At 42.2% G+C, this 19,568-nt stretch overlaps 3 protein-coding genes across 3 annotated transcripts; all 3 read right to left on the bottom strand.

The window, feature by feature from the left end:
- Positions 1-6,534: 6,534 nt before the first annotated feature.
- LOC145783755 (baculoviral IAP repeat-containing protein 8-like) lies at positions 6,535-7,503 on the bottom strand. Its single transcript, XM_082595609.1, has one exon. It carries the CDS (start codon positions 7,501-7,503, stop codon positions 6,535-6,537), a length of 969 nt encoding a protein of 322 aa, XP_082451735.1.
- A 4,855-nt stretch (positions 7,504-12,358) lies between these two features.
- On the bottom strand, positions 12,359-13,204 carry LOC145783638 (uncharacterized). Its single transcript, XM_082595558.1, has one exon. It carries the CDS (start codon positions 13,202-13,204, stop codon positions 12,359-12,361), a length of 846 nt encoding a protein of 281 aa, XP_082451684.1.
- Positions 13,205-17,606: 4,402 nt separating this feature from the next.
- Positions 17,607-19,139, bottom strand: LOC145783546 (uncharacterized). The gene has a single exon (XM_082595471.1). The coding sequence runs from the start codon at positions 19,137-19,139 to the stop codon at positions 17,607-17,609; it is 1,533 nt and encodes a 510-aa protein (XP_082451597.1).
- Positions 19,140-19,568: the final 429 nt, after the last annotated feature.

Genomic DNA, 19,568 nt, shown 5'->3' with positions numbered 1-19,568 from the left:
GGATCCGTACATCTTATTCGTTCCAAAGACAAAGGCTTATCTATCAATATTATATTGGGCCACTTCAGAAGACGACGAAAACTGTGCTCGTTTGAATCATATCGAAGCAGTCAAAAAAGAAATTTGTCCGGATGAATTTCGCCTTTCTTTTACAACGGACAAGGTCTATGCCCCTCGACACTATGTTCATTTTGTGTATCAGCGGTGTGAGGAATTCTACATTGCCTGCAAAGGGAAAGATCATCTGACAGAAGAATGCCAACAGCAATTGGAATTTTTTTCAAAACTTCTCATCACACCCGAAGAAACTGAAGAACCTCCAGTTAAACGTATTCGTGTATAATTCACTTTCAATAAAAGACATGAAGAAATGTTTCATTGGTGTTTTTATTGTGTAAGGTATATACATAGTATAAGGTGGTACACATATATAATATACAGTACACTATACATATCATATACATAATATAAATAATATACATATACAAGCAATTAAATTTTAATTTTATATGTATGGCGCACAAAGTCGTCAACAGCACGGTCGTTTGCAGTCAGATTGGAATGAAACTTTGCCACAATAGACCTCATTGATAGTCCGCGACAACGTTGTAATAAAAAATAAACACAATAATGCCCACAAACGAAAGACAATGGTCCTTGGATCGTGGTAGAGTTGTAGACCCACTCGATCGCATATAAGTTCATAAAGTCGACAAATTCATCATGGAAAGGTGGAAGGCCGTAGGAGTCAAAATATACACTTTGATGATCTTTACTCAGGAAAACAGCCACTCAATGCTCACCGGGTTGGTCGCTTTTGTCAGTGTTGAAAACGTAGGCGGCAGGAGGGGACACATCTCGAGGTAGCATGTCTCTCGCGTAAACTCCTTGAAACACACGCTTTAGACAGGGGTCGTTGTACAAAATTCTTGAAATCTGGTCCGAGTTCATGCTGAATAATCGAAAATGACGCTTTTGTTCCGATCAATTTCTAAAAGATTGTCATGCTCCGCGTAAACAATCACGTTAATGGTATGTGCCAGGGCTGTCGCAAAATGAATTTCCAATCTTAAGTTGCCATGCTTTATCAGTTCAAAATGGTTTGCTCCAGACCCAAGGTCAGGTGTCAAATCAAATGCAAACAGCGTATAACCACCCGGGTATTCTGATCTAGAAATGTCATTTCCTTCATCCGCATAATATTGGCTTGTCCCAGTAAACAGGGAAAGATAGCTGCGGATAAATTTTGCATTTGCAAAATCGGGTTGTAAAGGTCGTGACGGGATCTGTTTACCATCGCGGTACAAAGCTAAAAAGTTGGTAGAATTGTGCTTGAAATCGAAAGGATTCCTAGTGGCCGAACCATTGAATGACGCATTATCCACCATACCAATGACAACTCTCTTCGGTAACTGTCCCAAAAACAAGTTTTCTTTGGTGACAGAAAGATTTCCTTGAGGTACAGTAAAGGCCTTTGTTTCAACACGACGTATCGGATACTTGGCTGTTCCAGATTGGAGGGCCTTGATGTGGGCGATCCTGACTGCATCGTTTGGCTTAACTTTTCTGCAGAAAAGAACCACTTCTTCTAGTTTGACCTTTCCTTGTCCCATGAGACAAAACGCGTCGGAGGCTCTAGTCAGCTTGAGCTTCATCTCAACTCCGTTGAGCAAATACCTATTCTGAAAGGCTACATCCAGATGCAGTTTTCCAATCATGTCCAATGATCGGCTTTCCGGCTGTCAATAACCTACGTTGGTTAAAGCCGCTATTTGTAGCAGCGAGCGTATCAAACTTTCCGTGGGAATCTTTGTACCACAGGTTGGCCGATAACTGTGACGTCTTTGCTGAGCTTCCAAAACTGAGAAGTGTCTCTAAATAGGCACGGAACGGATACGTGTGATTAGACTGAGAAATCTGGGTGTTGTTGAGGCTCAAGTCGACTTGAGACCATAGGCTATGCAACCAATTGCAAACCGGAGCCACGGCTTGATCTACATCCAAATTTGCCCCATCGTTCTTGACCACTTTGGCGCGAACGTAAAGTAGGGTGTTGGCCAAATCAATATAGTAGTCGCCTTCTTCCACAAGTAAAAACTCAACAGGCCCACTGTCGGTAAGAGTAGATTGGGGACGATGTTCGACATAATGTCCCTGTTCTAAACTGGTTTGTGTTGGCGGAACAGAAAACAAATCTAGTTCGCTTTTCAATCCTTCACAAGACTTTTCATGAATCAAACTACCCATTGAAGATGTCCTTAGGAGCGACTGCTTTTCGTTTGCGTTTTTTCAAACTAGTAGACTTTTTGCTTTTTCTCGACCTTTTAGCTGAAGGAGATGAGAAAAAGGCTTCTTGTGGTGGAGGTTGGAAAGTTCTTTTGGTTGGGGCTACAGCTCTGTTTAGTAAGTTCATGCCTGCCTGTTTAGAGCGTTGTATGGCCGCATCTTTGACACTTTTTCCTCCCAATACATCCGAGGCGAACTGTGCACCAGTCTTTAAAACCTCCTTGCCAACCATTTTGGCTCCTGATTTAAAGAGAGGTAAAACCGCTTTGCCGAGACTAGAAAAAATACTCCCCAACCCATAACCGTTTTGATATTGAGCGCCGGTAAAAAAGCCTGGAGTTCCATGCCCAACTTGTGAGACATAATAATTTTCATAAGCTTTTGCATTGCAACAAAACGCTGGCTTGTAGGGCATTATAGCTGGTGAAGAAGTCTTTTTCGAAAGTGAAGAGTGACCACTACCTTCCCTGTTTCGAATTGAACTGGATTGCCTTGGTCGTCTCGCAGTGATATATGTATGGTACTAAAGTTTTTTCGTTGCACAAGATGATAGTGTACTTTTTCACTTCTTCGGTAAATGTAATCACCAGTTTTTCCTTCCACCGGTATGACACCCAACAAGGGAGCTAATGTGTCACCGACTACGCGGGGTTCGACCACGTCACAATACAAATAGATAGAGTAAAAACCCTGACGCAGATCCACGCGGTGTTTCGATTGATACTCTCCAGTTTTAAAACGTTTCCTGTTAAACCCTAGCATTTCAGCTAGCCCTTGACCGAGAATAAGACGGACACCGCTGTCAATTGTAAAGTTCACAAGCCTCGTGTAAGGGTCGTAATACATTCGAGAAGAATATTCATTTCCCATTCGAAGCTTCAATTTTGTTTCTAAAACTTCAAGAATACTCTGAGGACTGGGGTAGTGACCAGGATCCAAGACCACGATTTTTGTATCAACCCCATTAATATACTGCACCCAATGGTTGACTGAATTCTTAACATTCCTCCAGGAGTGAGGGTATTGAACTTCGGCAACACCAACCTCCCAATCCCCTTCTAAATTGATTTCTTTTGGTAGTCTGACCACATAATCCGTCAATGTGTTGGTTGGGAAGAATTTCATAGAGCTGTTACTCGGAAGGGTCAGGTAAAACATTTCGCTTTGGATATTTTATTTTAGGTTGGGGCATTACCAATCCTAAACAGTTGGACAGCAACACGATCCAAAGCTTGTGGGGGTCCTCCGCTAAACTCAGGTTGTATAAACTGAACGATATCACAATCAAAATGACAACCATTTGAAAAAAATAGACTATTTCACTTCTGGGAACGTTTTTTCCACACATTTTCCACTCAGCCATAACGTACAACACTCGCTTCGTCAATCCAGCAATTGAACTTGTCCGGGTAACCGAGCCACTTTACAAAGATCTGTTTCTTTCGACCTTTTTTCCTCCTTCCCAAAATCGCTTCAACCTTGTAGATGTCGTTTGTTTTAGAAACTTTTTGAATTTCTTGTTCGTAAAAGGAACCTTGCAGTGTTTCCCCGTCTAAATCTTTTAAAATATAAACCTGTGGGTCTCCGGGTAAAGCTTTGTCGACAAGAAACAACTCCTCTGTCCAGTTTGGTAAATATCCTTTTTGAAAATTGCGTCTGTGTTTGCTAATGCGAACCAACTTCGACTTTCGGTTTTTTAGGTAAAGAAACACCTCCGTAAAGCGTTTGCCAAACAATCTCTTGATTTTCAGGACTCACAGAAGCCGGAGTGCGTTTGATGCTTCGGTGATACGAGTGATTATAGGATTGAACCAACTTGGGTAAAATATCAATGAACCGTCTCGCTTTCTTGTATGTGAAATAACGCCACATACGACTTTTCAAGGTGCGATTAAACCGCTCTACAATGCTGGCTTTTGTCTCCTGGTTATGAGTCGTAAAGAAATGAATACCGTGGTTTTTCAACCATTTTTGAAAGATTTTATTTGTAAACTCTGTACCTTTGTCTGTTTGCAGAGTCCTGGGTATTGACTTTCAGATAATTTTAGAGAAAGCCTTGATCAAAGTTTTACCGGTTTTATCTTTTAATGGCACAACCCATGCAAATTTCGAAAACACATCAATACAGGTCAATAGATATTTGAAATTGCGATTTTCTTTTTTCAGAGCCGACACATCAACCAAGTCGGCTTGAAATTGTTCTCCTATACCGCCGACCACTACACGACGACGCGGAAATTGATGACGGACTGGTTTGTGAAGAGTATAGACATCTTGAGACATGAGCCATGATTTCACTGGCTTTTTGACAACCTTTTGCAGTCTTTCAACTCCTCCAAAACTTGCAGGGTTTCCCGGATCATAGGTTCAGTGATGCTGACGCCATGTCACCTTTTTAACGCTCGCAGAAGGGCGGAGCTCTTGCAAAACTTGTTGAAACTCTGTCAACCCCACTGGTTGGAATCTTTTAGATTTGTGAACAACGGCTGATATCAGATGCTTTATATTGGAATTGGGAATCACCTGTCCGTGAATTGTGATCTCACCAGAATTGTTCCAACCCAAGGATGAATTCTTTTTTATCAAGTCAATGAGACCGCGACTTTTTCCAAGGTAACTCCTTGCTACTCCAACCAAAATATCGTCTTCGGTAAATTGTTTTTTCTCTTCCACAACAACTTTGGTCGGGATGTTGGCATATTTGTCGCGATACACAATGTACTGTTGCAGGACTTGATCGTAAAGCCTCACTTTTTCGCTTGTGGGCAGGTCGGGTCGGTTGAGGATTTCATTCATTTTCGAGTCCAAGTCACTCATCGCGTTCACTAGCGGTGGTTTTTGAATATTTTTTTCCCGAATTGCTTCTAAAAGACGCGGTTCCACTAGACTCATCTTTTTGACACTTTCCACTTCTTATTTTGAGGTGAGAGTACTAATTAATCCAGCGATCGCCGGAATGACTGCGGATAAAAGTGCTCCTAGAAACCCGCCGTGTTGGATAAGTCGTCGTTTTTTTGTTAATAATAATAATGTTATGGTTTTATTTATTGTCGCTCTACAACAGCTAAGGTCTTTTAGCGACAGGGCTCATGTTTAATTGTATATCAGGTTTTACGATGTTATCACATTATTACCCAATTTATTCTCATTGCGTTATGCAAGAAAGACACAATCGGTACCGTTTTTAAAGTCTTCGGTTTGACCCGACCTGGAATCGATCTCAGATCTACCAGCACCAGAGCCAAAGGCGAAACCACTCGGCCACTGAGCTGGTGTCGTTTTTTTGTGAGACTGGTCTTCTTTTTTGCTAGCTCACGTAAAGACTTCTTATGCTTATATAATCTTGCTTTGTGTGTTGAAGAAATAGGAACGTTACCCTTCAGCACGTTGTAGCAACAATCACAAACACACTTAATCAAGTCGTTGTCTGCTGATTTTATAACCCCCTTGGCGACATTGGGAGTCGCTTTAGAAAGAAGTTTCAGGGTACCGATATGACGTTGCAAACGAGAAGTCATTTTAAAAGACTGGAACGTACACAGAATTTGTTTCTCCAGGAAAGACGTCGGTTTGCAGACGAAACTTTTCCGGGGTGCTTTGCTTAAAGTCCAAGAGTAAATAACCGAAGGGTTTCGAAGTTGCGTCTGTAAATGCTTGCTGGAGGACGCTAGAACGTCTCGGGTAAGCTTGCTTTGCTAAATGAAGTATCTGAGAGTTGTCTCTGGGGTTTTTAAACACCACCAGATAATGAGCATTGAGACTAATCGTTCGATGTTCCTTGCCTTTGTGAAAAAGGTTTTGAACAATATACATGACACTGATGTTTTTATGGTGACTACCTTTGGTAAAAAGGTCGGTCACACTGCGGTTTGTCTCACTCATTAAATCGTCAATAACAACCAATGTTTTTTCTGAAGAGTTGAAAGTGTCGCTTGATGGTAAACCTTGCAGGAACTCGACATTGGCGATCGTCTTAAACCTTTCTTGCCACTCTCCATAACACCACAACACCCTATCCGGAATAGGGGACATCATCTCTTTAAGGTGCTCCAAAAACCTTACCACAAACTCAGTTTTACCGCTTCCAGTTGGGCCAGCAATAACACAAGTAAATGGATGCTGAAAACGAACATCCATCTTACTCGACAAGACACAAAATGACATTCGATATTGATAGCATATCCTTTTATTTCGTGAAAAGGCAACATATAAATATCAAACACATGTTCAATGATTAAAGTAGAATATTTAAGTTAAGTAAACTTTTTGAAGAGTTCCAATCACATGTCGACATATAGGACAATTTTCTAAATGTACTACACATCCACTGCAAGCACATAAATGCCCACAAGGAATGATTAACACATCGATCGCACGATCCAAGCACACTTTACATTGCAACGTTTCACAATCTTCAATTGCTTCCGTCGTATCTTTCGTTTCATACAACAACGATGTTTCATCACTACGATTAGGGAATATTCTATTCATTTTCAAATAGTTACATTGCTCATTTGCTTTGGCGTGTTCTGTCCAAGGACATTGAAAACCCGCCATGAAAAAGGAGGTGTCGCACCAAAAACAAACAACCTTTCTCCCTTCTCCAGTGTAGCACAAACCTGCTCTGGCAAGAGATGCTTTCTCATGAAATAGATCTAAAGGTGCGAAAACAAACGATACAACCCGATGTCTCCACTTTTCCATTGTGACAGTTTGTGGTTGAGTTGAGCGTGGTCGAGGTGAAATTAAACCTCTTCGAAGTAAGAGTCCAGCAGGCAAGAATCCACCTACTTGAAAAGATGCTGGTCTATTCAAATAAGGATACCTTCTCACGAAATTTAACACAAAATCAAACCCCATTTTTTCTTGGATAAACTTGCAATGAGGGAAATACTTCGCGTGCTCTACGCAAGGAATGTCTGTTGATACCCAATGATTCAATCCTCCCCCACAACAAAAACAACGGACACGGTCTTTGTCGCCATAATAATAGAAACCGCTGTCTGCCATGTTCTCAGGACAATGGAGAGAACTTGAAAAATACTTTTTATATTGTTTATTCTCTTGAAAGGTATTCATTCTAGCTCTTTTTTCCACCAAATGAGGAGCAGCAGGAGCTGATTCTGGACAAACAATGGAAGATAAACCACCTGAAAGTGCCACATATTCATTTGCTGTTGCAACACTTGAAGAACCAAAGAGACTTTCCACTGCCATCACATCAACTAAGGACTAATGATACTCTACTGCGGTATATATAACCTACAACTCAGAAAAAAGAAAATGAAGTAATATCCAAGAATAGTGCAATATTATCAAAACATCTGACGCAATCGTTGCGACATCGTGGTAAGTTTTGCACAAGACTCTGCCAGGACAGTGCCAGAACACTGTTTGTACACTGCTTTTGGTACTGCTTCGTACGACCAAGACTCTGCCAGGACAGTGCCAAGCACTGTTTCGTACGACCAAGACTCTGCCAGGACAGTGCTAGGTACTGCTCTGCCAAGACTCTGCTTTTGGCTCTGTCAGGTACTGCCGGAGCACTGCTTTTTTCGTACTGCCAGGTACTGCTTTTTTCGTACTGCCAGGTACTGCTCTGCCAAGACTCTGCCAGGACAGTGCCAGGGCTCTGCCAGGGCTTTGCCCTGCTCTGCCAAGACTCTGCCAGGGCTCTGATTTTGGCTCTGCCAGCGGATATCGAGAGGATCATACTCTACTACTCATGTAGACACAAAAGTGCATTTTTAAAATATCAATAACCTTCAATTTTGCCCAAGGAAAAAGTCAACACTTTAGTGATTTTTTGTTTTTTTAAGACAATAGCAATTAGCCTGAAAAAGTTTTTTTTTGCAAGATTTGATATCTTGCTAAATGTATCCATTTTTCATATCGTTAATATGCCACGACTTTGAGTTTGTCACGCAGAACGGGAGTTCCATTTGGCAATGTGCAAATGACCTCTTCTATAGCCTACCAACACGATTTGACAACGATTATTACCACTACATTTTATTACAACTGTTTGCAAAATTGTTTCATTCAAAGTGATCATTGTTGGTAAGTATTGAAACATTTCACTTTTGTAATGCATTGTGACGTAGTTTATCAGTCAGGAATTTTAGACGGTCTTTGTTTTTGGAGTGCATGATGGCCTAAAATGGAACGAGCTCCTATCGAAGCACGTCACTACCTTTGGATAGGTTGTTGTTCAAATACCACGTGACACCATTAGGCTACCTTACTTTTCTGTATTCAACCGCTACCCACACAGCAAATCAGACACTTTTAACATCGATTCAACGTCTCTAGCAGTTGAAACAATGTTAAAAACGAATAAATAGCTCCCTGAGATGTGCTGTGAAATACAAAGTGTTTCTTGATCAAGCATAACCAAATTCGACACTGTGAATGTGAAAGAAAATGCTTCATTTAGTTCTAATATCAAGTAATGACAGTACGTTTGAAAAAGTGTAGACTATAAACATGTGGCTCAAAAAGAAATTGAAATAGTTTTTTTTGCAGTGATTTTGTCTGATTCTCTGCAAATGTTGAGACAAAGGAAAATATTTTTGCAATGCCTCCGGCAAAACAACAAGCAAACGCAAGTCGGACACCAATTACGATTTCATTAAAGCGTGGACGACGTCTCCGCGTAAAAGATTAAAATCGTAGGCTACACAATGGAATTAACCCGTCACACTCAATTACAAGTTAATTAAGAAGCAATTTCTTAAGTCAAATAAAAAAATATGACCAACCATCAAATTATTTGATTTTTCAAGTTGTACTGTTGAACAAATTGCAAAAGAGTTTCGATGCTGTGTTGTCCGATAAATTATCTGCATCCTGTGAAAATTTGATTGATCTATCTTGCGTAGTTTTTGAGTTACACGAGCTCAAAGTGCTAGTGTCGAACCGACCCCCCCTTCCGCAGGTCAACTGGCCAAAAAACGTCACAGGAAAAAGGGTTAAAGCCACGAATGTACTTTTTGCTATGGCTTATATCCTGTCTTTTCTATTGGAACGTCAGGCGTAGGACAGCCTCTTTTCTTTATAGAAGGTTTATCCTGAAGGGACAGCTGTGAAAAATTAGGTTTTCAATTCAATTTATTTTTCTTTGTCGGAAAACAACAGCAATGAATAAAGTTACCAACAGTTTACGGGAATAAAACCAACACAAGGAAACGGCGACAAAACCAAGGAAGTTTAAAATGTGCATGCGATGTAAATTTAAAGGATACGTTGATGAAAGTAAATTTAAGCACGGCCACCAAACCTAACAGTTTAAAATAGATGAATTAGTTGAAAGAATCAGTTGCATCTACATACCTAAAGCAATTGGAGGTCTGGCAGTTGATGAAGCTATGCGGGGACAACTGAATCTTACAACCAATACAAAAAAAGAAAAATCAAAAACACGAGCATTTAAGAATAAACGTACGGTCAGCTGATTATACAAAAAAACTATGTACACAGTGCTTCGTTTTTAAATAAAATGAAGTGTTCGCAGCAACGACAGTGGTGCAGTTTTTAAATAGGAATCGATAACCGATATGTTCAGGAATATACACTAAGTTAATTGTTGTTTGAACATGGTAATATTGATTGATTGAATCTTTATCCTCGGACTGGGAAAGCTTCTTGCAGAGCTTAATCCTGGCAGTTTCGCATACTTGTAGAGGCTTTGAATCACTGACGCAGGCCCGGTCACCGAGATTGACAGAGTGAAGTTTCCGATTGTTGAAGTCTTGTTTCCGGGGAACTATTCCATCCATTAGATGCCACTGAATGGAGAGCAGTCCTTAACGTGCGGTGCTCAAGCGCACACCCCGAGAGTCGAACCAGCGCCGCATGATCTTGAAGCTTCTTCGTTCCAGAAGTGACGCGCTAACCAATTGAGCTATCGGGGCGTGATAGTGATGATCATAAATGATGAAAAATGTAGTGAAAAAGATATGAAAATGGTCTTGATGGCATGCGAGTGACTTCGGTATCGGAGAGGGATGGAGTTTCTTGGCGTTTTTCAAATGAATTTCCAACCAAACTGCTGGAGAGTGATGCAGCTTCATTGTTGAAGTACCCTGCTCTTGACAAACAAATGTACACAAACAAAGTAACAGCGAGTCAAAAGGTTCTTTGAACAAGTACAATATACGTAGTTCGGCTAATTAAGGGCGTATTGCGTTGGTAACATATTAAATCGTTGTAACATATTAGCATCTAATAGCAGCCTATTGAATAATTTTAGGCGGTGGTGGCAGACGCACGACAGTGACTGCTGAAATAAGCTAAGCAGATACTTGGTGTCAAATAGAAGGCCTAGTACTTGAAAGATTAAATATACAAAAGTTGACGCATGCTAATCAGCTTGAATTTCAGTTCGCAGATGGGTTTTCAGTTTGCTGCAGAATAAGGAAAATGTTTCGATTTCAGTAATGTTTTTGGGGAGATCGTTCCAGACTTTAACTCCACTGAATTGGATGGATTGTTGGGTTAATTTTTTGGAGTAATAGGGAAGAAAAAATCGATTGCTGTTTCTGGTTGATATGTGATGCAAGTTGCTGTTAAGTTGAAATAGTGAGTTAAAGTTTTTTGGCAGTTGATTATGTTTCAGTTTAAACATGAATTTGCCAGTTTCAATAGTGTAAATGTGATATTATTCTCTATCACTAGGCTCGACCGCAAAGGCAATCCGACTGTTGTCGAATTTAGATGGAAATGGTTTATTAAATTGGAGCGAAATTACAATGATACTTGACGTTTTTGTCAACAGTCTCTCAAACCACAATCCCGAGTGAACACAACAGGAACAGTGAGAAGAGAAGTCGTTTTCTGAAATAACATAAAAGCACAAATCACGCATTTGCGTAAAACTACAAGGCATTGAAGGCAATAATGATTAATGTGAGTTTTTACATTGCTACATCCACCGTGAATATGCGTCGACCTTTAGCGCTTTACGGACAGATAGTGTGAATAACAATACATTAAATCAGCAATAAATTTCACATAATTAAAATGTCCATACCAATTTTTGCCAAGTAAGCCGGTGAATTTCGGCAACAGCTACAGTCTGAAATTCTTTACACAGAATTCCAATGCGGTTACAATTCAGCTATAACAAATAAAAATAACGCGTTACGATACGTAGATAATGCGCAATAAAACTGTGTCAGCAAGCCTTCTTTAAGTGAACACAGCGCGTACAAGAATGATTGAAATGTCAGACGTTTTAACACAAAGCAACAGTCAAATTTACAAATAAGCAAACAATTTGTACTCACATTGAAGCAATCTCTTTGAAGCTGCTTGTCCGAATTCTACAAATCTCGACTTACTAAATTTTTACATGTTTTGAAATTCCCAAATTATAATAAAGAAGCAACAAATCGAACACAATATTTTCGATGAATCATGGAATGTTGTTTCCGTACGCGATAAACTAAGATCCCAAGGGGCGATGATTTCAATAAATTGTTACGTCACAATAAACTTGGAGCCACCGTGTTTTGCAAGGGCATATGAAATCACCAAAATGTTTTCCAAAATAAAGTGTTTTTTCTATATTGTTTTAAGCTAAGCAACTTTCCAGTACATCAATTGCGGTTGATCAATCGCCAGGAGAAAGCTACTATGCCGTCAAAAAGGGCATTTATCAATATATTATCACTCGTAAACACGTGAACTTCAAAACTTAGAAAGTGAAGAGAAAATATCTTACACTCCCTCCAAAAATAGGAAAACTATGCAAGCCTATTTTTAACGTGAAACAAGATATTTTCGCAATTACAAAGGGCAAAAACTACGGCTGCAATACTGAAGCGAGTCATAAAACACAAATACGAAACATTATGTATCTACTCATTGTTGTCTCCACACCGCATGCAGGAACGACAATGCGTAGATACCGCGAAAAATACAATCCACAATTGACTTCCGGTACATCGGGTTCCCGCAGCAACAGATCAGCAGAGGGTTCATAAAATCAGCAAAGCGTCTATTTTGCCCTCAAATCCAGGCAAATGCTTCGTAGAAGCGCATGAAAACGCAGTTATTGCACTGCTTCGATCTATACAGTATTTGTGTCGATAGCGGTATCATTTGAGGCCTCGGCTGGCTTGCAGATAAGACACAGCTTTGCAATCGGCCTTCTCAGGATGCTGGTACCGACTCGAACATCTACTTGTCGCACTACTCCGTGCTTATCTGGATATGTATGGATGATTCTTCCCATAGTCCAACGTCGTCGTGGAAAATTATCGTCAACAATTAAGACGACGTCATTCGTCTCGAAGTTACATTTTCGGTCCGGCCATTTTTGTCTCAAAGCGATTGTCGGTAGATACTCCTTTTTCCACCTTCGCCAGAACTCATCGGCTAGGAAATGAACTCTTCGCCATTGTCGTCGCGCATAGCAGTCTTTTTCGTTTGCCTTCACGGAAAGCATTGGAGGATCACTCTCCAAATTGTGTCGTAATAAATGATTTGGTGTCAGTGGTTGTTGATCCGTCGAATTGTAGTTCACTGGAACCAGCGGTCGTGAGTTCAGGATGTTCTCCCCTTCAATCATGAAGGTGTTCAGCGTGTCGTTCGTCAGTGTGCCGAACTTGGAGAGCATAAAGTCGAGAATCCGTCGAACCGAGCGGATCATTCGTTCCCAAACGCCTCCGAAGTGAGACGCCTCTGGTGGATTGAAATTCCACCTCATTGCTTTTCGTCGAAAGTATTGTTCAATGCTGGGGTCCTGTAAAGATCTCAAACAATCCTTTAATACGCGATGTGCACCGACAAAATTGGTGCCATTATCACTAAACACTTCCTTAGGATTTCCCCATCTGGCAGCGAACCGCCGAAAAGCGTTAAGAAATGCGTCAGTAGACATGTCATAGGCAATCTTTAAGTGGACAGCCCTCATAGTTAAGCAAGTGAAAATGCATCCATACCTTTTTACCATGCTCCTTCCCTGCTAAACCATGAAGGGTCCGAAGTAGTCGATTCTGACAGAACTGAAAAGAAGCTCCTCAGAGCGTAGACAAACATCAGGTAGATCAGTCATCTTCTGTTCTCCTGTTGTCACATGGCTGCTAACGATCTTCCGCACAGCGGCGGAATCCTTGAAGAAGTAAAACCGCTCATGCAAAGACGTCCAAGTGTGTGCTATTCCTGCATGACCAACATGGAGACTCTGCTTCAAAATAAACGAAATTTTAGATTGATTTGAATACGAAAGAATGATCGGATGTTTGACATTGCAAGGACTCGCTGTGTTCTCCAAGCGTCCTTCTACCCTCAAGATGTCTGTAAAGTCATCATTAATAGAGTGCGGATACGAAATCGCGCTGTAATTTTGACTGGAAGCGTCGAAAAAGTAATGCAGTCGGTCTATGCTCAATTAGGGTGGGGTGAAAAAGTACTAATTTTGGATTTGAGCATGCTATCGCAGATATTTCTTGTGGAGGTTTGAGAAAACATCACACAAAAAATTTCAACGATTTTTGACAACAGGAACCTACCCACTTTTTGAGTTGAAATTTCATAATATTTCAAAATATCCCTAAAATTTCAAAGTTTTTTTCGCATTATTTAAAGTTGATATAATATTGTTATATTTCTTTTATACCTAAAACTATTAGTTTACTTATGTGTTTTTCCCAATATGGGGCCAATAGATGCAAATTAAAGTAGGGAAATGAATCATAAAAAGTGTAAAAATCTTGGATTTTTTCTAAAAATTTACCAAAGTCAAAAGTTACACTATCTAGTTTTGTATAGGCCAATAATTCCCGCATTCAATAGTTTCCTCGTCGAATAGGGCCTCGTCGAAAAAGTGCCGCGTCGAATAGCCGTTTACCCTTTTGTGATTGTCTGACAATTTGATACAGACGGTCTTCTTTCGTTTGAAACTAGATCAAATTTCAGGACAGGTGGTGGAAAGCCAGGTGAGTGTAGCTTCGTCCAGCGTTGCTATACCATGCGTTCCATTTGGTGCCTTGTAGATGGGACATTCGAGAACGACATGGTCAGCAGTTTGTTCCTCCGCTCCGCATTCGCTGGCCGATGAGGGAGCCAGACCCCACTTGTGCATGTTGGAGTGGAAGCGACCGACTCCGGTTCGGATTCTTTTGAGCTTGACTCAAGTCGGCCGAGGCAGGTCCATACTAGGGGGGCGCGCCACCGGGTGGGGTATAAAACCATGTAGTTTGATGTCGGTGGCGCACCACGCTGCTTTCCAAGTATCTTCCATGAAGTGTGCTGCGCTGATGGCATGATCGCTGAATAGATGTAGTAATTCAACAGCAGCTGGCACAAAGGGGTGTCTTGACTTTAGTTGCCGGGGAGATTCCTGAGGTGGGATGTTGAGTTTTGCATGGAGCAAGTGGTTAGGATCTCCCGCCCGGCGAGCCAGGTGTATTATGGCTCCCTTTCGGCGGAGCTCAGCAAGTTGGATGCCTGCAAGGATTGGTAAGTACTCTGTTGGAGTTGGGCGCAGGCATTCAGTCTTCAGTCACAGTTCGCAATGCATCGTTGATTGGGCTGTCGATGAGGCGGGTGTGGGCACTGCGGCACCAGGCAGGGGCGCAGTATTCAGCAGTGGAGTGAACCAGAGCCAGGGTTGCAGTGCGTAAGGTGTCAGCACCTGCACCCCAAGTTGTGCCTGCCAGACGTCTCAGCAGGGCGACGCGAGATGTCAGCTTTTTGCGTAGTGACTGTAAATGGTGACGGTATGTGAGTGACCTGTCAAGTGTAACCCCAAGGTATGTTGGTTCTGGGCAGGGCGGCAGAATTTTGCCGTTAACGGTCACTTTCAGGTCACGTTTTGCCTCCCTGTTGTTGACATGGAAGACTGCCGTCACAGTTTTACTTTCGCTGAGCTTCAGTTTCTATTGATGAAGGTATCCAGATATGGTCGTCATGTCTTGGCTCAACGTCGTTTGTAATGATTGCCAGTCTTTCGCAGAGTACAAAATGGCCAAGTCATCAGCATATGCATATTTGTCAGATGTTGTTGATGGTAGGTCGTGCGTATAGACGTTGAAAAGGAGGGGAGCCAAGACTGATCCCTGTGGGACACCGTTTTTGAGTCGCCGCAGTCTACTTGGTTTTCCGCTTCCGGTGGCAAGGGTAAAACTCCTGTTGTGGATGAGTTCCATGGTCATTTTGACCATGTGCCTGTCAGGGAGTAGGCGGAGTAGCTTGTAGACTAGGCCACGGTGCCAAACAGTGTCATAGGCTGCTGTTAGGTGGATAAAACAGCCCCCGCTTTCTTTTTTGCCGAGAAGCTCTTCTCAATATCTTAAGTTAGTAGTGTGACTTGGTCTACAGTTGACTTCCGGTGTCGGAAACCAACTTGTTCTTTGGGAAACAGTGGGTCAATTATTGGTTCGACACGGGCGTAGATTAGTCTCTCAAGGATCTTGAAAGGAATGCAGAGCAAGGAAATGGGGCGATTTGCATCGTCTAGTGGTTTGTTTGGCTTAATGGCTTAGGGATTGTGACGACCAGAGATCTTCTCCATACTTTAGGAATCTTGAGGCGGCACAGGCAGGACAACAGGAAATTGTATAACCAGGACTTTAGAACATAACCAGCGTGCATGATAAGCTCTGGACATATCCTACCTGGACCAGAGGCCTTACCTGGTTTTAGGTGCTTGAGGGCAGCATTGAATTCGCTCCGTGAGAAGGAGCTAGAAATGCTCTCCTGGTCGGGTGTGTTGATCTCCCAAAGCTTTGTCACTTCTTTGGTAACAAACCGATCGGAGATATGGTTACACGGCTTATATATCCCATTTTTTATTACCTGCGATGCGATCTTATTAGCAGGAATGGGACATTGTCGGGGTGATTGTCTTGATCGTCCGTAAGGTTATTGAGTGTGCTCTACGCTGTACGGCTTGAGTGCGAGAGATTGGATGGTCTCTGTCCAGCGTTCTTTTTTTTGCATCGAGTCATTCCAGAAGAGCCTTGGCGGCTGAGGGTGTTGTTTGACCATCTGAAGAGCTAACAAAAGATTGGTAGAGGCGCTCGCACTCTGCATCCCTAACACGGAGTGTAGTTACTTCTACGACCGCAGCACACTCTGAAAATGTGATAATGGCAATTCTTGCGGATGACACCAGAAAAGTTCGAGAAAATGCAGTCATGGCAATATTGAAAATTCGCAATGGGGCAAATATTGGTGATAGATCCGTTCGGAAGTTTGTTGTTCCAACGATAAATTATGAGGCCAACCATTATTCGACATCACCGTATATTTATGTTATGAACCTATCTTCACAACCACAATTACATCTGATTACATCATCTCATATCGTGAAAGCAAAATAGAAGTGAAAAGCTATCCAAACCACTCCCAATCAGTAGAAAGAATTGTGAAAATGGTGACTGATGCATCGTACAAAGTGTGTGGGTTTGATAGAAGACATGGATTCATCCGTGCTGGTATAGCTTCCAGGAATCTGATTCCTGCTGCAGATACAAAGGCGCACTACAGCCAAGCACATTTGTAGATACTGTTAACACTAAAATCAAGTGCTAGTATATTTGTGTTACAATTGAATTAGTGACTGTTGAATCCAATTGATTTTGCATGACTGTCATTTTATATTCCCAAAACTGATTTTAAAATGCAATGGTATTCGATTTTTGAAAAAAATTGCATGTTTTTGCAAAAAAAATTAAAGCAATCGAATCTCAAAACCTAAACAAAACTTGTATTAGAAGCTAGTCCAAGTCATTATTAGTGCAATGTAAAATAGTATATTGAACATAGCCAAAAAAAGTGTCTTTAAAGTTCTATTTTCATAAGCATATGTTTTGCATATTTTTCGAAAAAGGCAGAATTTTCAACCCAAAAAGTGAGTAGGTTCCCAAGGTCAAAATTTCCTCAAATTCGGTTTCTGGTCGTTTTATGTTGTTCCACAAGAAATATCAACGAGACAAAGCAAAATTTTTGGTTCACCCCACCCTAGATTGCTCACCCTACCTAACTGCAATGACTTTAAACAATGTTGCAAAGTGGCACTCTGCAATTCAAAGAGTTGAGTGAACCGCTCCCTCCATTCGTCTACATCGGGCTGGTACAATGGCCCTTGCATCAATACATTGTCTAATGAAATTTCTCTGTGTTGGGCCACACAATCGGAAACAATTTTTACTGCGTCTGACTTATTTTGGTCGAGCACTGGGTCATGAGGGAGGTACCGTGCCGCATCTGCACGTTCATTATCACGGACCTTTCTGCCCTTCACTGAAGTAGGGAGATCTGCGCCCCTAAAGATTGTCTGGGGGTTCTGTATCTGATATTGACTTATTCGATTAACCATTGCCTGTTTTGAGTTTGCCCGCTCGATTCCGGGTCCAATCACGCTCCACCCTAAAGGACTTTAATGCACAGGGATCTCTTCTCCCTCCATACCTCGAATCCAGATGCCTATGAGCATATGGAACGTCAGTGCCTATTAGTAACGAAACCTCTTCAGTATCCAGGTGAGGGAACTGGATACCCTTCAGGTGAGGCCATGCTTCTATATCTGAATCTGTTAAAGGACGATTGTTTCTGAACGCCAAATCGTCCAGCGACACCGCTTCTCTTATATCCAGCTCATCAGTGTCATCTAGCGGCCGAATTTTAAAATCTAATTTTTGGCAATCAACCGATCTCGGCATTTGGCCCACAGTTGTCAATTGGATTCTGTTTGGTTGACCTCTTAAACCCAATTTCTTCACCAGTGACGTGGTGCAAAACGTGGTGTCACTTCCGGTGTCTAAAAATGCGTTAACGGTCAAGCATTTATTTCCGTTATAAACCTTGACCGGGATAACGCAGAAAAAGAAATTTTTTCTCTCCTCAGGCAGCGTTTCGCACCTTGCAATGGTGGCTGGCCTGCCATTGCTATCCTCTACGCTTTGGTTGTAGTTACTGGGACCTCTTGAAAAGTCAAGCTGCTGCCTCGGGCCAGTAGGTCTCATTTCTTCGTGCAGCAGGGTGTTGTGGCGACGTCCACAACCCTTTACTGTGCAAGCCGGTGGTCTATCACAAGACCTAACAACGTGCTTGTCACTAAAACAGTTGTAACACCTTCCTTTGTATCTAATAAAGTCCCTACGATTAGAAATTGACTTTTTCAGAAATTCATTGCATCTACCTATTAGATGCGGTCCGTTGCAAAGGTAGCATGCCATCCTCGGCCGTGAAGCAACCGTCGCTTCAACGGCAGAACAAGAGCTCTTCTGGGTGTATCGGGGGCTGGCTGGGATCCTTTGATCTCGTTTCACTGACATGCACAGTAAACCTCCAAAAGCGTTTAATACTCTCGATTCTTCTTCCACAAACCCTACAAAGTCGTTAAATGTAGCTTGTCTCCCTGACTGCAGCATAATGTTAGCAGTGCGGCGCCTCCAGCCCTTCTGCGTTTCCATCGGCAACTTGGCAGCCAGCATCACTATGGTATCCACTGTGTTAAGGTCGCCCAAGTTTTCGAGCTTCCCTAACACCAGTGAACACTGACGTAAGAGTTGGGAATAGTCGCGCATGCCCAACGCGTCTTCGCTCTTTATATCAGGCCTTCCCACGAGCCTTGTAACGAAAGACCTAGCGACAATATCGGGCACGCCATAATTGTCGTGCAGAAGTTTCCTCGCTTCTGCATATCCTCCACTGGAATCGATAATCGAACAATGCTCGACTAAGTGCTTGGCTTTCCCTCGGCACTGCTGCAATAGTAGAGTCATTCGCATTCCATCGGTGTGAGCTCGACTCTCCAAATGGGTCTCGAAATGGCGAATAAAGGTCCAATACTCAATTGGCTCGCCTGAAAATGTCATGTGCTCTGGCTTAGGCATGCACATGCCCTCGCCAACAGCTTTCACGATGCAAGGCAAAATTTTAGAGTCCGAGGGCTGAAAGCTAACAGTTTTATTTACCTCAGTCACAGCACGGTCAGGCTGGAATTCGGGCACCTTTCCTGTACCGAGATCCACCTGACCCACATGCCTACTAGCATCCGCTCTACCAGACAGCGCAAGACCAGGCTGGCAGTCCGGCACCTTCGGTGTGCCAGAATCCACTTAGTCCTCGCATAAGCTGGCTAGAGACGTGGACCGTCTGCATTCTTCAGACTGGTCCAAAACTTCTAACTGCGCTTTTGCTGTCTCGACAGCCAATTTGGCCTCGAACCTTTCCCTCTCAGCCCGTTGTCTTTGATCTTCTTCGATGTTTTTCAACTTAAGTTCGGCAAGTTTCTTGGTTAGTGCCGCCTCCGTTCTCTGCCTTTCACT

This window comes from Aplidium turbinatum, chromosome 1, assembly GCF_918807975.1.
Source record: "Aplidium turbinatum chromosome 1, kaAplTurb1.1, whole genome shotgun sequence".
In the NCBI taxonomy this organism is placed as follows: Eukaryota; Metazoa; Chordata; class Ascidiacea; order Aplousobranchia; family Polyclinidae; genus Aplidium; species Aplidium turbinatum.
Note: the sequence above shows the minus strand (reverse complement) of the source record. Positions and strands in the feature narration are given on the sequence as shown.